General features: G+C 39.4%; 1 protein-coding gene and 1 long non-coding RNA gene across 4 annotated transcripts in view; one reads left to right on the top strand and one right to left on the bottom strand.

Moving 5' to 3' along the window:
• The first annotated feature begins 1,331 nt into the window (after positions 1-1,331).
• Positions 1,332-21,300, top strand: LOC103097323 (uncharacterized). Its single transcript, XR_001628291.2, has 4 exons — positions 1,332-1,799; positions 2,059-2,195; positions 16,740-16,791; positions 21,023-21,300. It is a non-coding gene; the product is annotated as an uncharacterized LOC103097323 (long non-coding RNA).
• The window catches only part of PAQR8 (progestin and adipoQ receptor family member 8), a 49,024-nt gene continuing 32,516 nt past the window's right edge, over positions 7,787-24,294 (bottom strand). For 2 of the 3 annotated variants that reach the window (XM_001364070.4, XM_056818395.1), the window contains one exon: positions 7,787-9,059. In XM_001364070.4, the coding sequence (XP_001364107.3) occupies positions 7,938-9,059 (1,122 nt within the window). In that variant the 3' untranslated portion in view covers positions 7,787-7,937. Of the gene's footprint in view, positions 9,060-14,048; positions 14,104-24,294 lie in introns of all 3 variants that reach the window. The other variant, XM_007484087.2, reaches the window with a different exon arrangement.

Genomic DNA, 24,294 nt, shown 5'->3' with positions numbered 1-24,294 from the left:
ACTTAATAAAGGCTTGCTTCTTCACCTCCCCTCCCCCAGCCCTCTTTGTCCATATAAGCAATTCCCCCTCAACTCACACACACAAAATTAAATACATCCAGGATCTATATTCACTTAGAAGGTGCTTTCTAGTACTATGTTAAACTTCATGGAATTCTTCCTATTTAGAAGATGTGTCAGTAATTTATATAGACTGGACCTGAGATATCATTGCTATAGGAATCTCCCAGATGAGGAAACTCCTTTTACCAATGCAAATTGGCACATTCATTACAGTCTTGGCCAACTTCTTTGAGCAGTGAGAGATTAAGTAATTTTCCCAGGGCCCCATAGCAAACAAATGTCAGAGGTGAGATTTGAACTCAAATCTTCTGGCTCCAAGTCCAATATTCTAGCCACTGTCACATGTACTCATTCTTCTTGACCTCTCTGTAGCTTCTGACATTGTTGATCATCTTCTTGATAGTCTTTCTAGGTTTGCATGACCCAGCTCTCTCCTGGTTCTTCTACTTGTCTGACCACTTCTGTCTCCTTTGCTGACTCCTCATCTGGGCCACACCCACTAAGCATGGGAATCCCCCAAGGCTCTGTTCTAAATCCTCTTTCTCTCTCTCTACTATCTCTCTTGATCTCTTCAGCTCAGGTGATTTCAGTCACCTCTATGCCCAAGATTCTTAAATCTAATTCTTTCGCCCTAATTTTCCTCCAGACCTCCAGTTTCTCATCCCCAAACTCTCTATCTCAAAATGAATGTCCTGCAGACATCTAAAACTCTTCAAGTTCAAAACTAAACTCATTTTCTTTTTTCCCAAACCCTCCCCATTTCCTTATGTAAGGAGGGGAAAAGGGGTTATTTTTTAAGGGGTTGGACTTGAATATTTAAGAGTGGTTGACAGGAATTTAATTCCAAAGAGACTTATTTATAAAATATAGAAAGAATGAAGAAGAAAATCGGAGAGAGAGGATAGGGTAAGATATCTAGCCTAGGCACTAAGTAATTTATTCCTGGCCCCTCTGGGCAGGGAGAATTAGTTTCAGCTGGCCTTGGCAAAGCTGAAGTATTTCTCAAAAGGATAGGTCTTTCCTGAAGCCGGTCTCTTCAGAGAAAAGCCAGCAGTTAAAAGCCAGCTTTTTCATTCACCACATCAGTCCAGTCAGCAGATCCTTCTGCCCCTCTTCATCAGCCTCAGCTTGAAAGCATGAAGAATTGAATTCCCACAGGAAGTAACAGCTCCTTTTAAAGAAATTTTCTCTTGCATCACTTCCTGTGCCTTCCCCTAATTCTACATCTACCAATCACAGTTGATGCTCTGCTCTAGGACTGCCCAGAAGGCAGTCAGTTGATTCTGATTCGTCACCTACTATCACACATGTGGAAATCACACAAGTGGCTCACAGACCTCCCACTCCATGATTAAGTGGGATATTTGCACTTTTGGTGATTAGATCTAAATGGGCATATCTTGTGACAGAGGCTGGTACTAAAGAAAAAGTGCGAGGCTAAAGAGTGTGTGGAACTGATCACCATGATGGGGTGAGGAGCCCTAGGAGATTAGAATCTTGAGGAGGAGAAGATTCTGGCTGGGAAAGGAACTGGTCTCTCAGTATAGAGAAGCCAAAGAGAGAGGGTTGAAGGTTTACCCACTTTTCCTGCTTGTGGCTGGAAATCCTTCCCCCCAACATTTCCAAATTGAAGACTATTGAAAAGAAACCTCAGAAAGGCATTTTGAATCTCTGTCAGACTTTATCTCAGCTCCTGTTGCCTGGGTCTGAACTGTGACCAAGGGGCCAAACCCAGGGTGAGTCAACCTGACTTCCTCTCAGGGGGCTCAGGCTGCCAAAGCCTGAGTTCCCCCCAAACTTGAGGGAGGGAAAAGGGTTTTAGATAGAGACAGGGACCCCCCCCCTTTTCCCTCTGAGCCAACCCTAAACATCAACTGTCCTCTCCTAGATCCTGTTCCCTTTACCATCCCCAGACCTTTTCTCTACCACATCTGCTATCTCCCCTGGAATCAGAGGATCTTGGTTCAAAGCCTGACTCTGCTATTAACTTTTAAGATATTTCCACAGAAGAGAATAAAACCACAGAGGACTATGATGCCATTGTTGAACAATCAACCTTCCAGGAAAATCCAAGACAACATTCAGTAGATATTTAGTAAATGAACAACTGAATGAATGAAGTCCTAGAATCAGTAAGTATCAGTTTCTGAGATAGGGCTGAAGTATTGAACATGGATGCCTGGTGACCCTTTTGTCCGACCGCAAAGCCTTGTTTAATGCTACCCAAGGGACAAACTTGAGCCCAATGCCTTAAACTACTTGTAGTATCAATCACAGCTCTAGGAAATGCGCGTTATCTAACTCCAAGTCCAGTCCTCTCTCCACTATGGAAGTCTCCTTTACAGAAGGTCTATGATGAGATGGCAGAGATGGATTATGATCCAATCCATACCACTGTAGGAAATAACCATGCTAATAAGATCATAGATTTGCTGAAGTATATAGACTTAAAGGTAAATTCTCTTTCACTTTATTGTGAAAAAAAAAAAAAGACCCTCCTTTAATTATTGAGGAATTCAAGAAAGGAAGGTAAGAATGGTTCTGGAATCAGAACCATATTGAAATCTTGTTTCTCATAATTACCGTGTATGACATTGGTCACACTATTGGAACTCAGTGTACTAGAAACAAGGAATTATGAAGGAGACTCCTGATGAGAGGAAAACAAGTATCTTAAAACAGGGAAAAAATTTCAGGTCCAAGAACAGATTTGACATAACAATTTGGGGAGGAGATGTGGGCCACTGTGTGATAGGCAGAGAAGGCAGACGAGTCAGCACATCCTCTAGTTTCTTGGACTATTATCCTAGTAATATTACCTATCCCCAGGGAAGGAGGAGCTTATGATTATCTTTGGAACCCTTCTATCAAGAGATTTGAAGGAGGAAAAAACCCAGTCCCATCATTGTCCTAGAATTCATTTTGTTCTCTCATTCTGAATGGCTGCAAATGAAACTCTAATACTATTCCCAGACCTGAGCCCTAGTAAGATGTAAGCAATGTGAAGGCAGAGGCTTTATCAAGTATCTTTTGTTTCAATGATGTCTACCATAGTGCTTTGCATAAAGTAAATGCTTAATAAACCCTAATTAAATGAATGAGTTCTAATGTTTAAAGAAAATCAACTCAAATTGTGGATGTGGTGGCAGTGGCTAGGTAAGACGACTTTAAATTGTTCCCTATGGAAAATACCCCAAACCCACAACTTTAATAACTTGTCTGCATTGATAGAGAGACTGAATTTCAGGGGCTGTTTTTGTATTTGCATCCCCAGTGCCTACTACAATGTTTAGCACACAGCAGGCACTAAATAAATGTTTGTTGGTTGATCAATTTCAATTTCTGTAAATTGTCAAAGAAAACACTGAAATGAATAGGTTTGTTGGGAGAGGATTTCTAAGCAAGGAAAGAGGGCCATCTAGGGGAAACTAAGTGAAGCTGTAAATGTTGTCCCAAAGGACCTAAACTTGAAATCATTTGCTTTAGATGGCCAAGCAAGGCAAGAGGAAACTGTGAAAATGATTTCCTTCTCAGAGGATTACAAGTTTTGAACTGGAAAGAATGTTAGAGGCATCTAGTCCATCCCTCCTCCTTCTTCTTTTTAAACCCTTACCTTCTGTCCTAGTATCAGTTCTAAGACAGAAGAGAAGCAAGAGCTAGGCAGTTGGGGTTAAGAGACTTGTTCAGGGTCATACAACTAGGAAGTTCCTGAGGTCACATTTGAACCCAGGTCCTCCCAAGTTCAGATCTTGTGTTCTATCCACTGTGCTACCCAGCTTCCCCCAACCCCTTCTTCACAGATAAGGAAACCCAAGCCATGGGATATAGGAAAATGAATTTAGAGCTAGAAAAGATCTTAATTATCCAGTCTACTGCCTCACCCATCATTTTGTAGCTGAGGAAAGCCAATACCCAAGTGACTGTAATGTTTCCAAAGTTACAGTTAATAGCAGAGTCAGGATTTGAAACAAGATCCTCTGATTACAACTCCGGCAGTGTTCTGATTCATCTTTGAAGCTTAGAATCTTAATTAGAAATCTCAAGAGGAATATTCTCCAATGATGTACTTCCAGCAAAGTTGGGAATATAGGCACTATTTCTCATGGATAAGTAAATGGTTGGTTAAACAATTTATTGACTTGGACTTCTCCTTCTGAGGACAATAAGCAAATTCATTCCCAGCCTGTAATGTGTCCCCATACATTTTATAAACTTGGGTCTGAAGTCCTTAGGTATACATCACAGTTAAACTATTAGTTCTTCTAGTTTAATTTATCTTTTTTAATTTTTAATTTATATTTTTAAAAGTATCAAAAACTTCATTGGAAAAATCACATCTGTCCATGGATGGTTAAGGATATCCATCCTAGATGCCCCTGCAATCAAAATGAAACATCCCTCTGTTTTTCCCTTCCATTTCCATTATTGATACAAAACTAATTTATTTCACCTGAATACTTACTTCTAGGACTTAGCTGAATTTTTACTGAAAGGTGAGTTGCATAAAAACATCATTATTTTCATCTCATCACTCAAAGAAACTTCTGAAGTGTTAAAGAAAACAGATTATTTTTTCTACTTAGATATTGCTTTTCTTCTTGCTACTCTGAATTTCTTAAGTTATAAAGCTGTCATGTTTCTCCAACTTCATACCCACCAATGTCTGACAAGCATTAAACATTTCTTTTTAACCAAAAAGATTAGCATCATAAGGCTTAAAGCTGGAAGAGCCCTTTAGTGAGAATTAGTAAACTCTTTACTATTAAATGTGACTAAGCAATCCCAGATTTTCTTGCTGCTTAAGAACTTAAAAGATGTGTGGTTAGAACTCTAAAAATAAAAAGACATGGCACCCACACAGAATGAAGCAACTTGGGAGTGTGTTGGGCATAGATAGCAATTGTCTCTCTTAATCATCTACCTTCTATTGTAAGCTTTTAAAAAAGCATGCCCCATTTTGAGTGGTCACTCTTTAGTCTTGTCTGTTTATATCATTTTTTTACCACCCAGTCCTCCACTGCTGGGAAATTAGAATTATTCTAGATAAAACAGAAGGGTCCAAATGTATAGGAACTCAAGAAGTTAATTAAATCATGGAATTTAAGATTATTTTAGGACACCACTAGGTGGTAGTATATTTCAGTCAAGAATTTAGAAGATTTATCAACAATTTTAGGATCTTTATTTTCATACTCTTGAGTTGACAAATACTGGAATTGGGCATTATTGTTCATCTAAATTCACTCTCTTTGGAAACAAATACTTAAAGCTCACTGCTTTGGTCCTCTTTAAACTTCTGCAATGGATCTGGATTAACTTAAATTTCATTTTTTCCCATGATAATCATTTAGAGCTAATTGGCCCCAGAAAGGTCATATGATTATAAGATTTAGGCCTGTAGGCAGCTGAGAATGGGGGAACAAATCTTAAATAGGTAATCTATGTCATAGCATATAGAAGTAACCAAGGCACACTCTGAATGCATAAAGACCAAAACTATCTCTTTCCTGCCATCATGGTGCCTCTACTCTGTCCATTATCTCCATCTCTCAGGTACCAGAGACTTGAACTTCAGAAAAGTTCCAGATACTGAACTCTGATAGGGAAGCCTTTCACATTATCTTGCCTTTTAGAAGGTCTACTTCCCAGCAGTCTCTACTTCATTCCTTCCCTTTCCAGTTTTCTCTGGGTACTGTTTTCCTAATTGAATGTAAGCTTCTTGAGGGGGCAAGGACTGTCTTGCTTGCTTGTATTTATTTTCCCACTGCTTAGTAAAGTGCCAAGCATATATAAACCCTTAATAAGTAATTTCTCTCTCTATTTTCTATCACATCTGTGGAATATATTGTATGAGAAACTTGTTTAATAAATCCTCTGGAATTTAAGGTTCAACACTGAGGTATCCAGCTAAGAGAAAGGTGACAGAAATATAAGATTTTGTATAATTGATCAATTAATAATGGTAATAGTGAAGTTTTCTTGGATATTTTTGGTGACTTTCTGTTGGAAAGCAGTATCCCAGCCTTTTTCCACCTTTTTTATTCCCTGGTTGGGAGAATGAAATGTTCCTTGGTCTTATTGTCTTAATCTCTAAAAGGAAAGTCACCACTTGGTCAAAAATGAAAACAATGAACACATTTGAATTCTGAAGGCACTAAATCGAAACAACTGGCAGCTTGAACTAGTAGACAGAAAGCTAGGTTGGCTTTGAGTCCAGAAGACTGAGGTTCAAGTCCTGTCTTTGATACATGGCTTGTGTGACTTTGGGCAAATCACTTAGCTTCTAAATGTACCAACCAACTCTCTAAGTAAAAAACAAAACAAAACGATGTTACTTATTAGCAGAAGGTGAATTTCCCAAAATTAATGAAATTGAAAAGAAAATCAAACAAGTATCTTTGGGCCCAATGGAAATGGAATTAACAAGGTCTTGAAGGATGATCAAGAATAAATGAAAAGTCAACAAAAATCTCAGTGAAAGGGGCCTTTAAATACTGTTCTGAGAGGAGGCCAGACTAACTCATCATAAAGCTTGATGACTGCTGAAATAGGTTAAAGGAGAATTGGTGGCCTCTTAAGGAGGAAGGATTTCACGGCTGCTCTGAAGAGCAAGCCTCACTGGATCATATGAAGTTCTTAGTGGACTGACACATACTATAGAAATCCTTCACATTACAGCACGTCATCTTTGGAGAATAAAGTCTGTGCGTTCAAACTGAGAGATAACATATGGATTTTTCCTGGAGTGATTCTGGATGATCTGTCCAAGTCAAAGTAGATCTACTACTCACTTCAAGACCCAGAGTGGACTTTTTTAATTTATGTAATTCCCTCTAGGGGCTGGGATGATCTACTTAAGAGCTGAGAAGGTAGGGGAAAGGTCTAGTCAGGACACTAAGTGTTCTCCAAATCAATGAGAACCCCTGAAAAGGACCCTTGGAAATAGCTTACCCTCTGACCCTCCCAGAAACTATCTGGGGTTGAAGAGTAGAGCAGATTCCTTGGTCAACCCATTGGGTTCTCCAAACCTAATAGTAGCTCTAAGAGCCCCAAAGAACATTGGAATGCAAAGGAATCAGGGAGTGCCCACCAACATACATTTTGGAAAGTAAGTCTTTCCTAGAAACTTTCAGTATTTCATTGAAGCTGAATGAGTATCAGAATGTGTGAATTTTCTGAATGTCTCTGCTGACCCCATTTTGGGAAAATATAGCTGATATTCAGTCCTTTCCATCACCAGGTACACTTCATATCTGGAAATAGCCTGGCCCCAGGCAGCTAACAGTCAACCTGAGAAAGGGACCCACATCTGGGTGATGATAGAAGAGGAAAGGAGGACCAGAGGAACCAAAAAATTAAATGTATTTATGGGTTTTGTTCAGTGATCTCTGGGCCCTCAGTGTTCTAAATTCAGCTGAAAAAAGGTTCTGAGATCATCTCACCCTTTAGAGATCTGCAACACTGAGCTGATGTTCTAACAGCTTTTTGCTCAGCATTTTATCCAGGTCAATGTTAAAATCCCTCTGACCCTGAGGGCTATCTGCTACTAGCCTTAGGAGGCTGGAGCTGGAATTCTGCCCAGGAAAGATCAACTCAATCCTGGTGGTGGAGCCATGAGGAAACCTAGCCAAGGCACCTTCCCTATTTGTGCCATCTGAGAACGTATCACGGAAGGAAAAGGATTCCCATTATTAAACTAAGAAAAGACTTCGCTTTCTCATTGCGGTAACCAGAAGCTCATACTTAGAAATAAAGTTTAATTTAAGTCATACAGAGCCTTAAAAAAAATCCAATCTTCAGTGACCCACCCCCTTTCTAGAGTTTTTTCAAGTGAATCCCTAAGAAACCATCCAAGCCCCGCCCCGCTGCCACCCTCAGGAATCTTTCTTGGTCAGTCCAGCCTTGATCTTGCGCCTCAGGAAGGCTGCGGTGGTACCACTACAGGCAGCCAAGAGGAAGAAGGAGAGGCAGGCCAAGTAGACAGAGAGGGGGCTGTGCCTCTGCAGGAAGATCTCCTGACGTCCCTGGTAATCCAGAAGAATGGCCTCCAGTTGGGAGAGGGTGCAGACGGACAGAAAGGCATGGAAGATCTGGTGCCCGTGACCCACGATATCACAGGACCCCGGGAAGTATTTCTCTGGGACCGGACAGGAGAAGAAGTAGGCGCTGACCAGAAAAAAGAAAATCTGGAGCGTGTGGTACCAGGCAGCCTGCTCCTGACAGCCGGACAGGTGGCAGAGGGCTACGCGATGGGCCACGGGGCTGATGTCCAGCACGAAGGCCAGCCCTGCCGGAACCACCTGACAGACCTTCCTCATCACCGGGTAAGGCCTCCGATAGCGGTACTTGGCGTAGCAGCAACCGGCGCAAGACAACCAACCGCAGAAGGCAGCCGCCGGCAGGAAGAAAAGCCAGAACCGTTCGTACCAGGCTGGGTCAGAGCTGTAGAAAAAGTGAGCCAGGGCACTGCCGTACTGGTAGACGCTCACCCCGACGTAGTCCACAAAATAGAAGGTGTAGTGAGACAGTTCTGACTTGGACTGCAGCAGGTGAGCCAGGAGGCTGCAGGTGAGGTACGTGATGGAGGACAAGATGAAGAGAAGCAAGGGCAAGGAGTGGGCCGAGGTCCAGGGCAGGGCCTCCGTCTCGGCAAAGGCCCGGAACCTCAGGAGGACGGCCAGGGCCGCCAGCAAGTGGGTCCAGACATTGACCACTTCGTTGTGTTTCTGAAAGAGGCTGAAGAAATAGTAGCGCCACTCATGGCCCGTGGGGCGGTACCCAGTGTGGATGTAAGGCTCCCGGAAGAGCTGGGGCACATCGCTTTCTGGAACGGTGCAAGGCATCTTGGGAAAGCCATCCTCAAGGAGCTTAGGCAGGCGACGGAGCTGCTGGCCACTAACCGAAAGAGTGCTGAGGCGCTCCAAAATGGCCGTTGTCATGGTGGCCTTACCTAGGAGCTCTCTATGTGGCAGGTCCGGGATCTGGGAGCCGTTCACCTGGAAGAGGAGACAAAAATATCTTTTTAAATGCAATCAGGGATTAATCTATAATAAAGAAGAAATGTCACATATTCCCAAATTTAGCAATCAATCAAACAAACATTTAATAAGCATCCTATTATGTTTCAGGTACTGTGGTAAATATGTGTGGGGGCACAAAGAGGCAAAATTATAATATAATTATATATACATTCAAAAATATATATAATTATTATAATTTTGCTGCTATATATTGTACATATTCATAACATATATTATGTAGTATATATAATATACATTGCATATAATAATATAATATACATTTCTATAGCAATTACTATGTACCAGGCACAATTATCATCTTATTTTGTTCCTGAAAACTTCTCTGGGAGATAGGCGCTATTATATATATCATATATAGATATAATATATGTTGCATATATTATATCTACATATGTATAATAATGTATTGCATATATTATATATAATTATAACAAAAATAATCGCTAACATTTCTATAGCATTTATTATGGGCCAGGCACTATTATTATTAGCATTATTATTATTATCTTATTTTGTTCCTAAAAACATCTCTGGGAGATGGGTGCTATTAGGATACCAGTTTTGCAGATGGGATAACTAAGACAAAGAGGTTTAATGACTTTCCCAGGGTTACACAGGTAATGTCTGAGGCCAGATTTGAATTCAAATTTTCATGACTCCAGGTCTGGCAGGTTTAGCTGACCTCAGTCAGGATACAGTCCAATGAAGTGAGGTGAGTGTATATATATATACACACACACATATATATGTATACATATAACATATATATGCATGTATATGTAACATATGTATGTATGTATATACACACATACATATATATATGTATGTGTGTATATATCTATAGAGAGACATACACATATAGAGAGAAAGGGAGGAAGGGGAAGGGGGAGAGAGATGGAGAGAGTGGGGAGAGAGGGAAGGGAGTAGAAGAGAGAGATGGAGAGAGAGGGAGAGATGGAGAGAGAGAGAGAGAGAGATTGAGAGGGAGAGAGACAAAAAGAGACAGAGACAGAGGGGGGAGGGAGAGAAGGAAATGGAGGGGAGAGAGAGAGAGAGAGAGAGAGAGAGAGAGAGAGAGAGAGAGAGAGAGAGAGAGAGAGAGAGAGAGAGGGAAAGTTGTACACAGGATAAATAAATTAACAGAAGAAGGCACCAGAATTAAGAGGCACTGGGAAAGGCTCTTTTAAGATGGGATTTTAGTTGGGTTTTATTTTATTTTTGATTATTTTTTAAACCCTTATCTTCTGTCTTGGAATCAATACTGTGTATTGGTTCCAAGTCAGAAGAGTGGCAAGGGCTAGGCAATGGAGTTTAGTTGGGTTTTAAAGGAAATCAGTTGACAGATTTGAGGATGGAGAGCATTCTAATCATGAAAGACAGCCAGAGAAAATGACCAGAGCGAAGAGATGGAGTGTCTTGTATGTGGAACAGTCAGGAGGCCAGTGTCACTGGATGGAAGAATACATAGAGGGAAGGAAAATTTAAGAAGACTAGAAAGATAGGCAGAGCTAGATTATGACCATTATTACCAGGTGACACACTGCACTGTGATGTTTCCTGCCCCAGTTTTTTTATCTTTACAGTGATGGGGCTAGATTAGATAGATGTTCTCTGAGGTCCCTTTTATCTCTAAAATTCTAATGATTCTCTCTTTTCACTTGCCACATGACTGGGGTGGGAGTGGGGTACCATTTTAGATGGGAATAATAATTATCTTACATTTTCTTGAGGGGAATATCATGGAAATCAGAGGCCCTCTTTAATGGCACTTTGGTCAAAAATGGTATAAAGAGAAGGTAATTATAAGAACAATGATAATAGGCACTACAGGGGAGCAGTTAAACAGCTGATCTTGGAGTTAAGAGCTGAGTTGAAGACCTTCCTCTGACCTGGACTAGCTGTGTGGCCATTTAGCAAGTTGTTTAATTTCTCAAGAGACCCAGATATCTGCATCAGTACAGGATGTTTCCACACTGATGAAATTATACTTTTGGACCAAATGACAATATTAATCATGTTAACTAACATTTATGTGGAATTTTTGTCTGTAAAAGAATTCTCTCAGTTGAGCCCCATAACAAGCCTATGAGGGGCTACTTCAGACCTCTTTTACAGATGAGGAAACTTAAGCTCACAGAGGTTATTTGACTTGTCTATGGTCACACAGTCATTATAATCTCCATTTTATTGATAAGGAAACTGAGACTCACAGAAGTAACGTGACTTGTCCATGACTAGTTAAGGATTGTTGTCTAGTTTTTTTTAGTCTCCTCTGACTCTTTGTGTCCCCATTTGGGATTTTCTTGGCAAAGACACTGGAGTGGTTTATCATTCCCTCTCCAGCTCATTTTAAAAAAAACTCTTATTTTCTGTCTTAGAATCAATACTAGATATAGGTTCTATGACAGAAACCTAGGGTCAATCACACGGCTGGGAGGTATCTGAAGCCAGATTTGAACTTGGGACCTCTCATCTCCAGGTCTGGTTCTTTATCTACTGAGCCACTTTCCATCTAGCTTTCCATTTACACTTTCCATTTTACAGATGAGGAAACTGAGACAGAGTTAATGACTTGCCCGAGGTTACATATCAGAGGCCAGATTTGAACTTGGGAAGATGAGTTTTCCTAATGTCTCAGGGAACTTGAAGACATGCTATAAAGAATGGATTGAGGGCAACTGAGTAGCTGGAGAGCCAGGCCTAGAGATAGGAGATCCTGGGTTCAAATCTGTCCTCAGATACTTCCTATCTGAATGACCCTGGGCAAGTCACTTGACCCCCATTGCCTAGCTCTTAGTGCTCTTCTTCCTTAGAACCAATACACATTATTGATTCTAAGCCAGAAAGTAGGGGTTTAAAAAAAAGAAAGAATGGAACAAAGGGACAGCTAGGAGTTCAGTGGATAGAGAGCTAGGCCTGGATACAGGAGGTCCTGTCTTCAAGTCTGAGCTCAAATCCAGAAGAAAACATGATTTATCACTTGTTTATATGGGTATGTGATTTGGGGTTTTGGTTTCTAAAGGATTGGTCTTTCACAAAAATGAATAATATAGAAGTGGGTTTGAGTGATAAAATATACATATATAACCCAGTGGAATTGCTTGTCATCTCTGGAAGGGGGCAAGTTTGAGGGGAGGGAGAAAACATGCATCATAGAACCATGGGAAAAAATTAAAATAAAAATGGCAATTGAAGACAATAAGGAAAAAAATCTGGTCTCAGACACTTCCCAGCTGTGTGACTCTGGGCAAGTCATTTAACCCCCATTGTCTAGCCCTTATTGATCTTCTGCCTTGGAATTTAGTATCAATTCTAAGACGGAAAGTAAGGATTAAAAAAACCAAACATAGTTCAAACACCTCTTAAAATACTTTAAGGAAATCATACATTTATACTGGTAAGTGCTTGGCACCATTTCAGTGAAGCAAAGTATTTTAATGACCATCTGAAATGGGCAGCTATCCTATTCTAGTTAAAAAAAAAACAAGAAAAGGAAAAACTGTCATGACAAAGGTCTTTTACTATGCCTTGAAAGCAGTTTTGAAAGTCTTTTCTTACAAGTTAACAGATTTTTCATTGTAATCTTTTTATCTAAGTAAAAAGAACAAGTTACATACTTTGATGATGTTAAATGAGGAAAGTATAATTCATGGGCATTTTGTTCTGTGGTAATTCTCTTCTCTGGCTACCTTGAATATTTCAGTAGAATCAGCAGAAAAAAGAATGCTCCCCCCCCACCACCACCCCATTCTTTTTTCTACTGAAATACTCAAAGTAGCAAATAAATGGCTCAGTGGACTGAGAGCTAAGCCTGGAGTTGGGAGGTCTTGAGTTCACTTCTGGCTTCAGACACTTCTCATCTGTGTGACCCTGGACAAGTCACTTAATCCTAACTGCCTAGTCCTTATCGCTCTTCTACTTTGAAACCAATACACAAGATTGATTCTAAGACAGAAGGTAAGGATTTAGAAAAAAAAGAAAGAAAGAAAGGAAACAAGCACACCAACCACTTTCATAGGGAGAAAAAAAGACATCTCCCATTTACTAAAATGCAGGCTTTCTGCATGGAGACAGAAACACCCCAGTTAGCTACTAAGGAACTTGTCTACATAGGGTCTAGTGCTCACCAAAAGTTGTTCATATATTTTTCATTCAAACACACTCTCCTTTGAAGTGAAAAAAATCTTGGATAAATGGGTAACATTTAGGAAAGAAAGCTCTGGCAAAAGGCTCTTGTAATTCCATTTTGAATGCCTGGGTGACTGATGACAGGGAGAAACATTCTTCCATATAACTTTCTTATTTGGAAACAACAAAACAACAAAACAAAACAGCCCTGGAATTTTTTTATGGGGAAATCTTTCAGCAGTGGGATAAAATCCCTGCCTCCCCACACTCTCCTCCTCAAATCACTGTACTTGTTCAGCCTTCATTTGTACTCTTGCTATTCCCCACTGCAGGTGATGGAATATGAGCATATGGTCACACAGTCATTATTATTATCCCCATTTTACAGGTGAGGAAATTGAGAATCAGAGTAAGATCTTCAGGCTAAGATCTCAGGTCTAAATTCAACCAGGGAAGAATGTCACAGCTGCAAGGGACTTTATCTAGCCCAATCCTCTTACTTTATGGTGGAGGGAAGCAGGGTAGCATCAGCAGTGGAAAGAATGCTGCGAGTATAATCAGGCAGCTGGGTGGCTCCTTGGATAGAATCCCAGCCTTGGGGTCAGGAAAATCAAAATTCAACTCTGGCCTTGGATACTTATTAATGTTGTGAACCTGTGCAAGTTAATTAACCCTCTTTGCCTCATTTTCCACAACTGTAAAATGAACTGGAAAACTCTAGTATCTTTGCCAAGAAAATTCCAAATTGGGGTTATGAAGAGTCAGACATGACTGAACAATAGCAACAAAATCAAAAGACCAAGCTCTTCCACTTACTATCTGTGGGACCTTGGAAAAGAGATCTCTCCTGTTTAGGACTAATTTTCCCCATCTGTAAAATGAAGAAGTTAAAGTGGATGAATGTAAATAAGGTCCTTTCCAGATTCCAACCTCCAATCCCACAGAGAAGAAAAGAAATTGGTTCAAAGTTCCACATAAGATGATGGCAAAAGGAGAAGTAGAAAGCACATCTAGTGTTTCCCAATTCATTGTTCTCAATTATACCATGCTTGTTTCCCAGAGACATAATCTCTAAGTCAGCCAGATCAATGCAATTGGCCATTTGGCAAAATGTTTGGCTAATAACAGGTGAGAAATTGGATTTTCAGTATAAATGATATAATGGAAAATCTGCTTATATTTCCCTTTTTTAAAGAAGTTCTAAGCTTGATTTATTTATGTGATCAATGTTCTTCCCCACCCTCCCTCCAGAAACCCCAAAGCTTTACTCTGTATCTGACAATTACTTCCTCTCACTACTTTGACCTTAGGTTTTGGGTGGTTATCAATAAGCATTTATTAGGCACCTACTATGTGCCAGATACTGCTAAGTGCTGGGAATACAAAAATTGGGGAACGGAATATTGTAAATGTTACATGATTTATTGATATGGTAAGGTGGGATGAAGGGCTGAGGACAAAACTTTTTATCTCCCTACTACTATTCCCAATGTGTTGGAAAAAGGAAAACAAAAATCTAAATTTGAAGTTAAAAGGACTTGAGTTCAAATCTCATCTTTGATGTTGACTACCAGGGTGATGTTGGGCAAACCTCTTTAGACCTTATTGTCCTCATCTATAAAAGGAAGATGTTGGACTAGGGCAGGCCAAATAAATAAATAAACAAACAAGCAAACAAACAAATAAATAAATGTGGATAACTGGATAATGTAGATAATTGTTTCCCAAAACAATTTATTTCCTTGTAATCCTATATACTTCATTGTATATACTTAAAAACATTATTCTGAGAAGGGGTCCAGAAGCTTCAGCAGACTGCTAAAAGGGTCCAGAAAAGATTAAGCACCCCTAGACTCAATGATCTCTAAGCCCTTTCCAGATGTAAATATCTGATGTGTATTCTCAAAAAAAGAAAATGTGGGCATGAAGGTTAAAAGAGTTGGAAGAAGAAAGAAAATGAGAAATTCATAAGGGTGGAGATAACAAAAGAAATACAGACATGGGAATGGATACAGAGATGGATATAGGAAGAGAAATAGTTTAAAAGAGTATCTCCATTTAGAAAAAAAACAAACAAAACAAATAGACTGCCAGCTAATGGGTAAAGGGGCTTGGACTCTGCCACTCCTGGGAGTTAGAGAATATACAGTTATAGTATAGTAAGTATAGTTATTAAAGACTGCTCAAGAAAATCTAATTGGCCAGTGGACTCTCCCAGAGTCCAAACAGAAGCCAAAGAATGAGAACTTGAGGGAAGGTAAAAAGCAGGGTCTAATTTGAGCAGCTGGGCAGGAGAGCTGGGCAAGAGTAAGAACATGGCCAGAAGAGAGGAGCAAAAAGAGAGAAACTTCTTGTGGCATAAGCCAATATAAATACAAACCCCTTGTGAGGTCTTCATTCTGTCCCTCTCCAGGACATCTCTGACTGGAAAAGTCACACAGGACTCAGAGACCTCAACTCTTCCCCATCACAGGACACCAAGAAACCCCCAAATGCCAACACATTCTGCCACCTGGCTGAGCCACTGCAGTCCAAAATGGCAGCTGCCTGATACATGGTGGTTAAGAGTTTATTGGTGTCATCACTCATCAAAGTTCTTGTTTACAGATAAATTACTTTTACTTGGAAGCTGGCTGACCTTCTAAACTCAAGGTTTAAGAAAAGTTTCGTATGAAAAATCATTATAGTTCAATATTAATTTTCTAAAGTACCTACACAGCACCTTCTTGAAGAGTTCAAAGGACATTATTTCAATAGATATTTATTCACTCATATAAGGCAATCAGAAAATGTAAGCATCAGCCCCATTTTACAGATGGTAGAAATCAAGACATATACTTATAACCTATTATGTGCCAGATTTTATGCTATATGCTAATATTTTTTCATTTGATCCTTAGACAACCCTAGGAGTAGGTCCTATTATAATCTCTATGTAATAGATTAGGAAACTGAGGCAAACAGAGGTTAAAGACCTGCCCAAGGTTGCCTAGGTAGTAAGCATTTGTTTTTAATTCATTCATTTAATTTAATTTAAAGTCAGGTTTTCCTGACTCTGGGCCCAATACTTTATCCACTACATTACCAATTGGCTACTCTTCCACATTAAGTAAGTGAAGAAACAGAGAGGAGGGAAGAAGGGATCCCTGAATACTCTTAGGCAAAAACCTTCATTATTTCAACCGCATTTGAAGGTAAAATATTCCTCTTGGCTCTATAGACCCCTAAAATCTGCAAAAACATACCATCAATTAGATTAGATGACAGCAAATTATGGCACATTTGGGGATATCTTGATCAACAGGGTCTGAGCACAGTTCAGATACTGTATATGAAAAGCAGAATAACTTGAGAACTCAATATAGTTTGACATTTTAAGTGCCCAGACTCAAGTGGAGAAGTATAAAATGTCATAGCCTAAAGACTCTGACAGAAGGATCATAAGAGCATGTATATATGGCTGGAAAGACCCTCAGAATTCATCTCATCCAACTCCTTGATTTACAGAGAAGAAAAACTGAAGCTCCAGGAGAGTAAGAAATGTACTCAAGATCACAAGGTTAGTACTCTATCATCAAAGGTGATATTTGAATCTAGATCCTTTGACTTAGAGTCAGTACTTTTTTTCCTCAGGTTTTTTTCCCATTCATTATAATTATCCCTCATTTTTCATTGAAGTTGTCCCTTCAAGAAGTCTTCTTCATCTCAGAATCAATTTTTATTTCTATTATTTTTATTTTCCCATGGCAACTTTAGAGAGGGGGGATAGAACTGAGAACAGAAGGATAATTGGGACACTATTAATGGGGAAAATCTAAAATTTCAAGGGGGGAAAATGCCTAAATAGAAAAATAGAAGCTAAGAGGGTTCTTTATATTGCAAAACTTCCTCCTCTTTCTAAGATCTCCTTTAAAATGCAGTGAATACTGATCTCACTGTCTCATCACATTATTCAGCAAAACAGACTTGTCAGTAATCTGACACTCCCCAGGGGGATTTTATACAACTCAACAGTGCCTGGAAACAACCATGACTGCCTGGGATATATTCATACACAGGGTGCCAAATCTCCTCAACAATCCTCAGCTCTCATATCTTCTGAGGAAGACAAAGATGTGAGTTTCTCTTTGGGAGCTCAGTACTTTGAAAATTTTGCCACCTGGCAGGAGTTTTTCTGTATTCTTTCCATGGCCCAATTCACACCCCATTTTCTTCATAGAGTGGTCAACACCATTGAAGGATCTAGCTGTCAGCCTCCATAGCTAAAGCTTGGAAGATTTGGACTAAGTGTTTGGAGTCAGCCAGATCCATTTTCAGGATTTCAGGGGAGTGGGAAATCCTTCCAGGGAAAGGCTTTTCAAAGGTCTATTCCCAGATGTGGAGGACTGTGGATGTGGAACACTGCATATGCTATCAGACCTGAATGATTTATTGGTTAGGTTTTTTTTTTTCTGGTTAAGTCATTTTTCATTCCTGCCCTAATCTTCTTGACCCCATTTAGGGTTTTCTTGGCAAAAAATACTGGAGTGGTTTGCTTTTCCAAATCATTTTACCAAAGAAGAAATTGAGGCAAACAGGGTTAAGTGACTTGCCCAGGGTCCCACAGCTAGTAAGTATCTTGAATCCAGATCTGAACTGAGGAAGATGAATCTTCCTGAATCTACTACCTTTTGCTTTCCCTTTATTTTCAGTTTAAGAAATGGGTCTCGGGGTGAGTTTCTCATTCTCATTTCACTTGGAAATGAAGGTGATGTTAAAAAAAGATCAGTCAATGTTTAAATAGTCTATTTTGCTCTTCAAAATTTAAATCTTTGTTTTGCGTAGGTCATTTACCTGCAGCAGCACACTGAAACATTCCTAACTCAATCTACTCAGATGGGAGAGATGAATTTTATGCTAAAGAGGCCTACTGGTTTTTTTCTTTGGAGAAATGAAACCTATTTTTAACACAGACTAGAAATATCACACGATCTTTTTTGAAATGATATTAAGTTAAAAATATATTGATCTTTCATTTTTCTGCCACCTTATTTCCCAATATGTCCTTCTCTCTTACCCCTCCCAGACAGCACATATTTTTATAACTATTTCAGCAAAACTAATACACCATCCAATTCTGACATTATATCTAATATTCTTTGCTCCAAATTTCCCTCCTCTGCCAAAAAGGGAGGGAAGCACAGTTTCTCATTTCTTTGCTGGGGACAAACAAAAATTGATCATTTTAATTAGAACACTCAGTTCTAATTTTGCTGATGTTGTTCTTTCTATTTCCATCATTGTAGTCATTGCATATATTGTTTTGCTAATTCTGCTTCCTTAACTTTAGTTGCTTTCATATAAATCATCCTTTACATCTCTGCAGTTAGTTTACAGCATAGTTAGAAATATTACACGGTTAATAGCTTCAAAAGATCTAGAAGCTTTTATTTATTCAAAGATTACTATGGACTCACATTACTTATTGTCCCTTTCTTCAAAGAACTTTTAATCTAATTGAAGAGGTAATATACAACAAAAAAGAGGATGTAATTTGGTGCTAAATTCTGTGGTACTAGTATAGGTACTATAGATTTGAATTGGACCTTCAAGAATGAAGCAACTTTTCAGGGCACAGCTAGATGACTCAGTGGATTGAGAGCCAGGCCCAGAGATGGGAGGTTAAAAAATCTGGTCTCAGATACTTCCTAACTGTGTGACCCTGGGCAAGTCACTTAACCAGTCTTCTGCCTTGGAATCCATACTTTGTACTGATTTTAAGATAGAAAGTAAGAGTTAAAAAAATAATAAATGTACAATTTTATAGGGAAGAGGGAGAAGTATTCCAAGGGGTCAATATAAGTGATGGCATTAAAGGAAGGAATTCTGGGAATTAATCCACAAAAAGGTAATAACAGAATCCATAGGAGCAAATGAAATCAGTGAGTATACAGAGTAAAAAAACCACAGAGACACTCATGATTAGGGGGCTGGGACAAGAATGATGATCTAGTAAAGAAGAATGAGAAGGAGCAGCCAGTACTGTAGGCAGTGAACCAAGGGAAAGCATTGGCATAAAAACCTAGGAAGGGCAGTCTCTAGGAAGAGAAAGTGATCAACAGTGTCAAATTCGACAGAAAGGACAAGAAGGATGAGGGTTGAAAAGAAGCCATCAGATCAGACTAGGTGATTTCCATAATTTCTGACTGTTCTAGAATTCCATGATTCCATGGGTCTGATTCCTCAATGCTACTTTTAACACCAAGATTACCAAGAACCAAGAACCAAGTCCTGTGGCCTTGAAGTGCCCTGAAAGGAGAGGGAGAGAGGGAAGGAGAGGGAAGAAGATGGAGAGGGAGAGGGAGAGGAGAAGGAAGGAGATGGAGAGACAGGGAGGAGAGAAGAGAGAGAGAACATGAGAGAGAACGAGAAAGAGGGAGAGGGAGAGAGGAAGGGAGAGGAGGGAGGGAGGGGAGAGAGAGAGAGAGAGAGAGAGAGAGGGAGAGAGAGAGAGAGAGAGAGAGAGAGAGAGAGAGAGAGAGAGAGAGAGAGAGAGCCAGGCTGGCAAGTGAGCACAGAGCAGAGGATAGCAGAATAGCTAGGCAACTGCTGTACAGTGAACAAAAGTGGGTCAATCACCAGCAGGGAGAATGGAAAACACACTTCAAGGACTCCCCAAAGTGCAGCTTCAGGCAAGGCTGCACAATCATAGTTGCCTGATGAATGGCAGCAGTTAAAATGCCAGATTGGTCAGGGATGATAAGGAACAGGATTTCTCTTTTAGGCCAAAGCCTTTGGGCTGCCCAGGAAGCAGTCAGAGGTAGAGCTGCAAATAGCAACTGGGCTCCTCATTATACTCACTGGTCTATAGAAAGGAGGTTGTAGCCACACAGATCTTTTCACTTTCCCTGTAGAACTCCACATAGTTAACTATTTATTGTTTATAGCATGACTTTTAAATAAACAAATAACTCACATTTGTATAGCGTAGGTGTACAAAGCACTTTCTTCACAACTATGTGTTAGACATAGCAGTTACACACACACACACACACACACACACACACACACACACACACACACACACACACACACACACACCCTACTTCTACAGATGAAGGAGCAGATGCCTTGAATTGTTATGCAATCTAGCCAAGGGAATCACATTTCCTCCAGGTCAGTGCCAGAATTTTCACCTGAATCTCTTCATTCCAATTGCTGCCTCTATATAGTAGTTACTTAAAAGAGGTGTCAAACACTCTAGGAGTATAGCTCAAATCAGCTTAAAATGTCATTGGGAAATATTTAACAATATAAATAAACATTTAATAAAACATAGGTAAAATTACAATTTAAAACTAATATTCAGCCGCAGGGATCTTTACATATGGTTTAGTGGCCCTGGTAGCTATTTGAATTTCACACTACTGGTTTAAAACACAGATAATACATTTATATGAATGAAAATATTTTTGTCTTTTAAAACTGGACTTACATGGGGAACTCTCAATAAGGAAACCCTACCAAAGTGGAATAGCGCCTGCCCTGAAATTTATATTCCAGGAATATAATTTATACATAAGAGAGTTACATTAGAATATGCCAAGAACCAGATCTTATTTTCCCCAGCACATTAAAAGCTTGGTATAAATTGTTTGGTTAGTCTGTAAAGAGATTATTTTGTCTTCTCCCTAAAAATGAGCATTGGAAAGAAACTCTATTTTGTGTGTATTTGCAATATGTACATATATATGCATATATATGTCACTGTGCATGAGAAATGACTTTCTGCTGATTTGTATCAACTCCAGAAATACCACAGTACCTTTTGGATGAAGTCTATAATCACTCAAAACAATATGGACTAACTATTCACACAAGAAAAACTGAGTGGATGAGGACTATCTACTGTCTAAACTAGAATATATCCATCAGTAAGAACATACATCTTTGGACAAGCACTGCAAATGGATAATTTGTTGGACCCAGAATTGAAGAGGATGTGAGCAGGCTGGGTTGCTTTTGGGAAACCACTAAGTTCTGTGAATAACCCCAAATTTCTCCCCACAAAGACATTCTTTTACTACTCTTTGAGTGTTGTTGTATGGCTGTGATTTATGAAAGTGAGCCTCTAAAAAACCAAGATTGAGAATTCCCCAGAAGGGCAATGGAGAGGCACATGCTAGATATAAGTAAACCACAACACAATACAATCAATAGGCACTGATTAAGTAATAGGAAAAAGAAAAGAAAATCTTCAATTTAAAAAAAATTGAAGAGGAAGGAACATGTATCATAGTCTCTTCATCTTTTGGTGGGCCAATGACAGCCTTTAATTAAATTTTATTTAATTTAAAATTAAAATTTTAATTAATTAAATTAATAAAAATAAATTAAATTTAAAATTAAATTTTAAAAAATTTAATTAAATATTTTCTTACTTTTCTTCTACCATCTATATTTCATCTTGTCTCTTTTACTTGGGTAACCATTTTAAGATTGTACCATTATGAGTCTTGGGGAGGCCAAAGAAAGACAAAGTGGCATCTACTTATTCTGTCTGGTGTTGATAGTGGGGAGAAATTGGAATTGCGAGTGAACATATTGGAATACCTTAGTGACATGGGTGAAAAGTCTATGAAAAAAGGGAAAAGTAGATGATGGTAATTTTTTTTTTTGATCCAGTCTGTTTGGGAAAAAGGTAAAGGCCAATGACTGAAATGCATACAAATTAAAGTCCGGGGAAAGAATTGTTTCAGAGTCCTCTTTCTGTGAGTGAACTCATGCCCTAGATCAAACTGGTATTAGGCCATATAGATCTTCAGGTATTCTCCCATTTGTAAACCCTGTTAAACTACGACATGACAAATACTCCAGGCCCTGGGCCAAGGCAAGTGGACCATAAAGAAATGAAATGAATAGATTTCTACTGACATCAAATAATTTTAAGAATTTCCTTTGTAGAGGTGGGGAAGGAACATAGGAAGGGGGGGGAGAGAAAGAGAGAGCGCAAGCGAGAGAATGAGAGAGACAGACAGAGACGGACAGACAGGCAGACAGACAGACACAGAAACAGAGGAGAAGAAAGGCAGAGAAGGGAGGTGAGAGGGAAATATAGACTATTTTTATGTGTAGAAATATATTTTACATGACTGTATATGTATAATGAGTATCATATTTCTTGCCTTCTCAATTTAGGGGTGGGATTGGGAGAAGATAATTTAGGACTGAAATTCTTTTTTAATACACCCCCCCCCAAAGGAAATCCCTGCTTTTCTCCTCATTAGACAACTCTTCTCTCCCTCCCTTGATCTTTTCTTCTCTTTTCCCTTCCTTCCTACATCCTTCTTTCTTTGGAGTAAGAAAGGCAATAGAATGCTACCTATTTATTAAAGGTAGCTATTAAAATGCTGTCTTGCATGGTCCTAAAGAAAGGACAAGAAAGTGTACTGCTCTCTCTTTTCTTGGCAGATGAAAGAAGACTGGATCTTCTTCTGTCAGATTAAGTTGAAGTGTTACTCAGTTCTCTTACAAGTTACACTGCTAGAAAGTGAAAGGGGGCAGAGGAGAAACATATAGAAATTAAGGAGATATAGAATTAAAAGCTTAGGTTTCAAAATGGTTAATTATTGGCATCTGTTTCTTTTGTCTGATGTCTGCCATGGGAGGGGAGGGGATAGAGAAAGGGTCCGGAGGAGTCAGCATATTGGATAAACAGTACTATCATGACAGCTTATTTCAGCACCAAAAACAGTCTAGTGCTTTGAGAAAATCTCAGTTCTCCCTTCAACATCCTTCAGGATAAAGCTCAAATTTCATAAATTCCATGAAGCCTTTTTCTCCTATTCCAGTTGACTGTGATCTTTCGTATCTTTGACCTCTTAAAGTACTATCTGTTCTGCTAAACTTTCTATGCCATTCATTTGACTACTTAACATAGCCTTGTTGTTTAACTGCTAAATATATTCATCTTTATAATTTCTACTGAAATATAAGCTATAAGGATTATAAATTGTCTTTCTGTATCTCCTACAGTGTGATACAGGTCATAGAGAATCAGCCTCAAAATCAGAAAGATCTAGGTTCAAGTCCTACCTTAGACACACAACAGGCTGTGTGACCATAGGTAGGTCACTTACTTAAAAAAATCATCACCTTCAGTCTTAGTATTAATTCTAAGACAAAAGAGCAGAAAGGGCTAGGCAATCTGTGTTAAGTGACTTGCCCAAGGTCATGGAGCTAGGAAGTATATGAGTTCAGATTTGAACTCAGGTCCTCACATCTCCAAGTCTGGCTCTCAATTCACTGTGCTACCTTATTGCCTCCAAGTCACTTACTTCTTGGTGTTCTCCTGATCTGCTTCAGTAGAAGGAGTTTTCTCCTTTAAGGAGTTTCTAATATCAATGGAGTCACAGGTCCTGGGGCAGCTAGGTGGCTCAGGGGATAAGAGAGCCAGGCCTAGAAATGGGAGGTTTGGGGTTCAAAGCTGACTGTAGACTCTACTTGTATGACCCTAGGCAAGTCATTTATCCTCGGTTACCTAGCCCTTACCACTCTTCTGCATTGGAACCCATAGTCAGTATTTATTCTAAGACAGAAAATAAAGGTTAAAATGAAAAGAAAAGAAATTGCAAGTGCAGGAGATGCAAGTGATAAATGATGAACAAGAAGGAAAAGGCCAATGTCCACTAGGGGTACCAAGGAAGACTTCCTGGAGGTGGCATTTTACTTAGGCAGTATAAAAATGGAGATTTGAACCCCAGACTTCAATCCCCAGAAGTCCTTGCTCTAGTTCCCAGGATGCCCTCTAATCTCACTGAGATCCTCACCTGGGCGAGATCAAAATTTCTATTTAAACTGGCTGTAAAGCCTACTGTCTCTCTCTTCATACTTCCGCTATGGAGCACACGCGGCTCTCTACCTCGCAGGCAAGATGTGAGTGGTTGTGAATGGGCTCTCTGGGCCTAGACACGTGCTTTCTTATTTTGTATTTTCTTTAATTTTTAATCTTAAACCTCTAAAAAATATAACACTTTCTAGCAGAGAAACTAATTTTTACTATTACAGCAGGTAGGAATTAAGT

The sequence above is a fragment of the Monodelphis domestica genome, chromosome 2, assembly GCF_027887165.1.
Source record: "Monodelphis domestica isolate mMonDom1 chromosome 2, mMonDom1.pri, whole genome shotgun sequence".
NCBI lineage: Eukaryota > Metazoa > Chordata > Mammalia > Didelphimorphia > Didelphidae > Monodelphis > Monodelphis domestica.
This window is presented reverse-complemented; position numbering and strand designations above follow the sequence as displayed.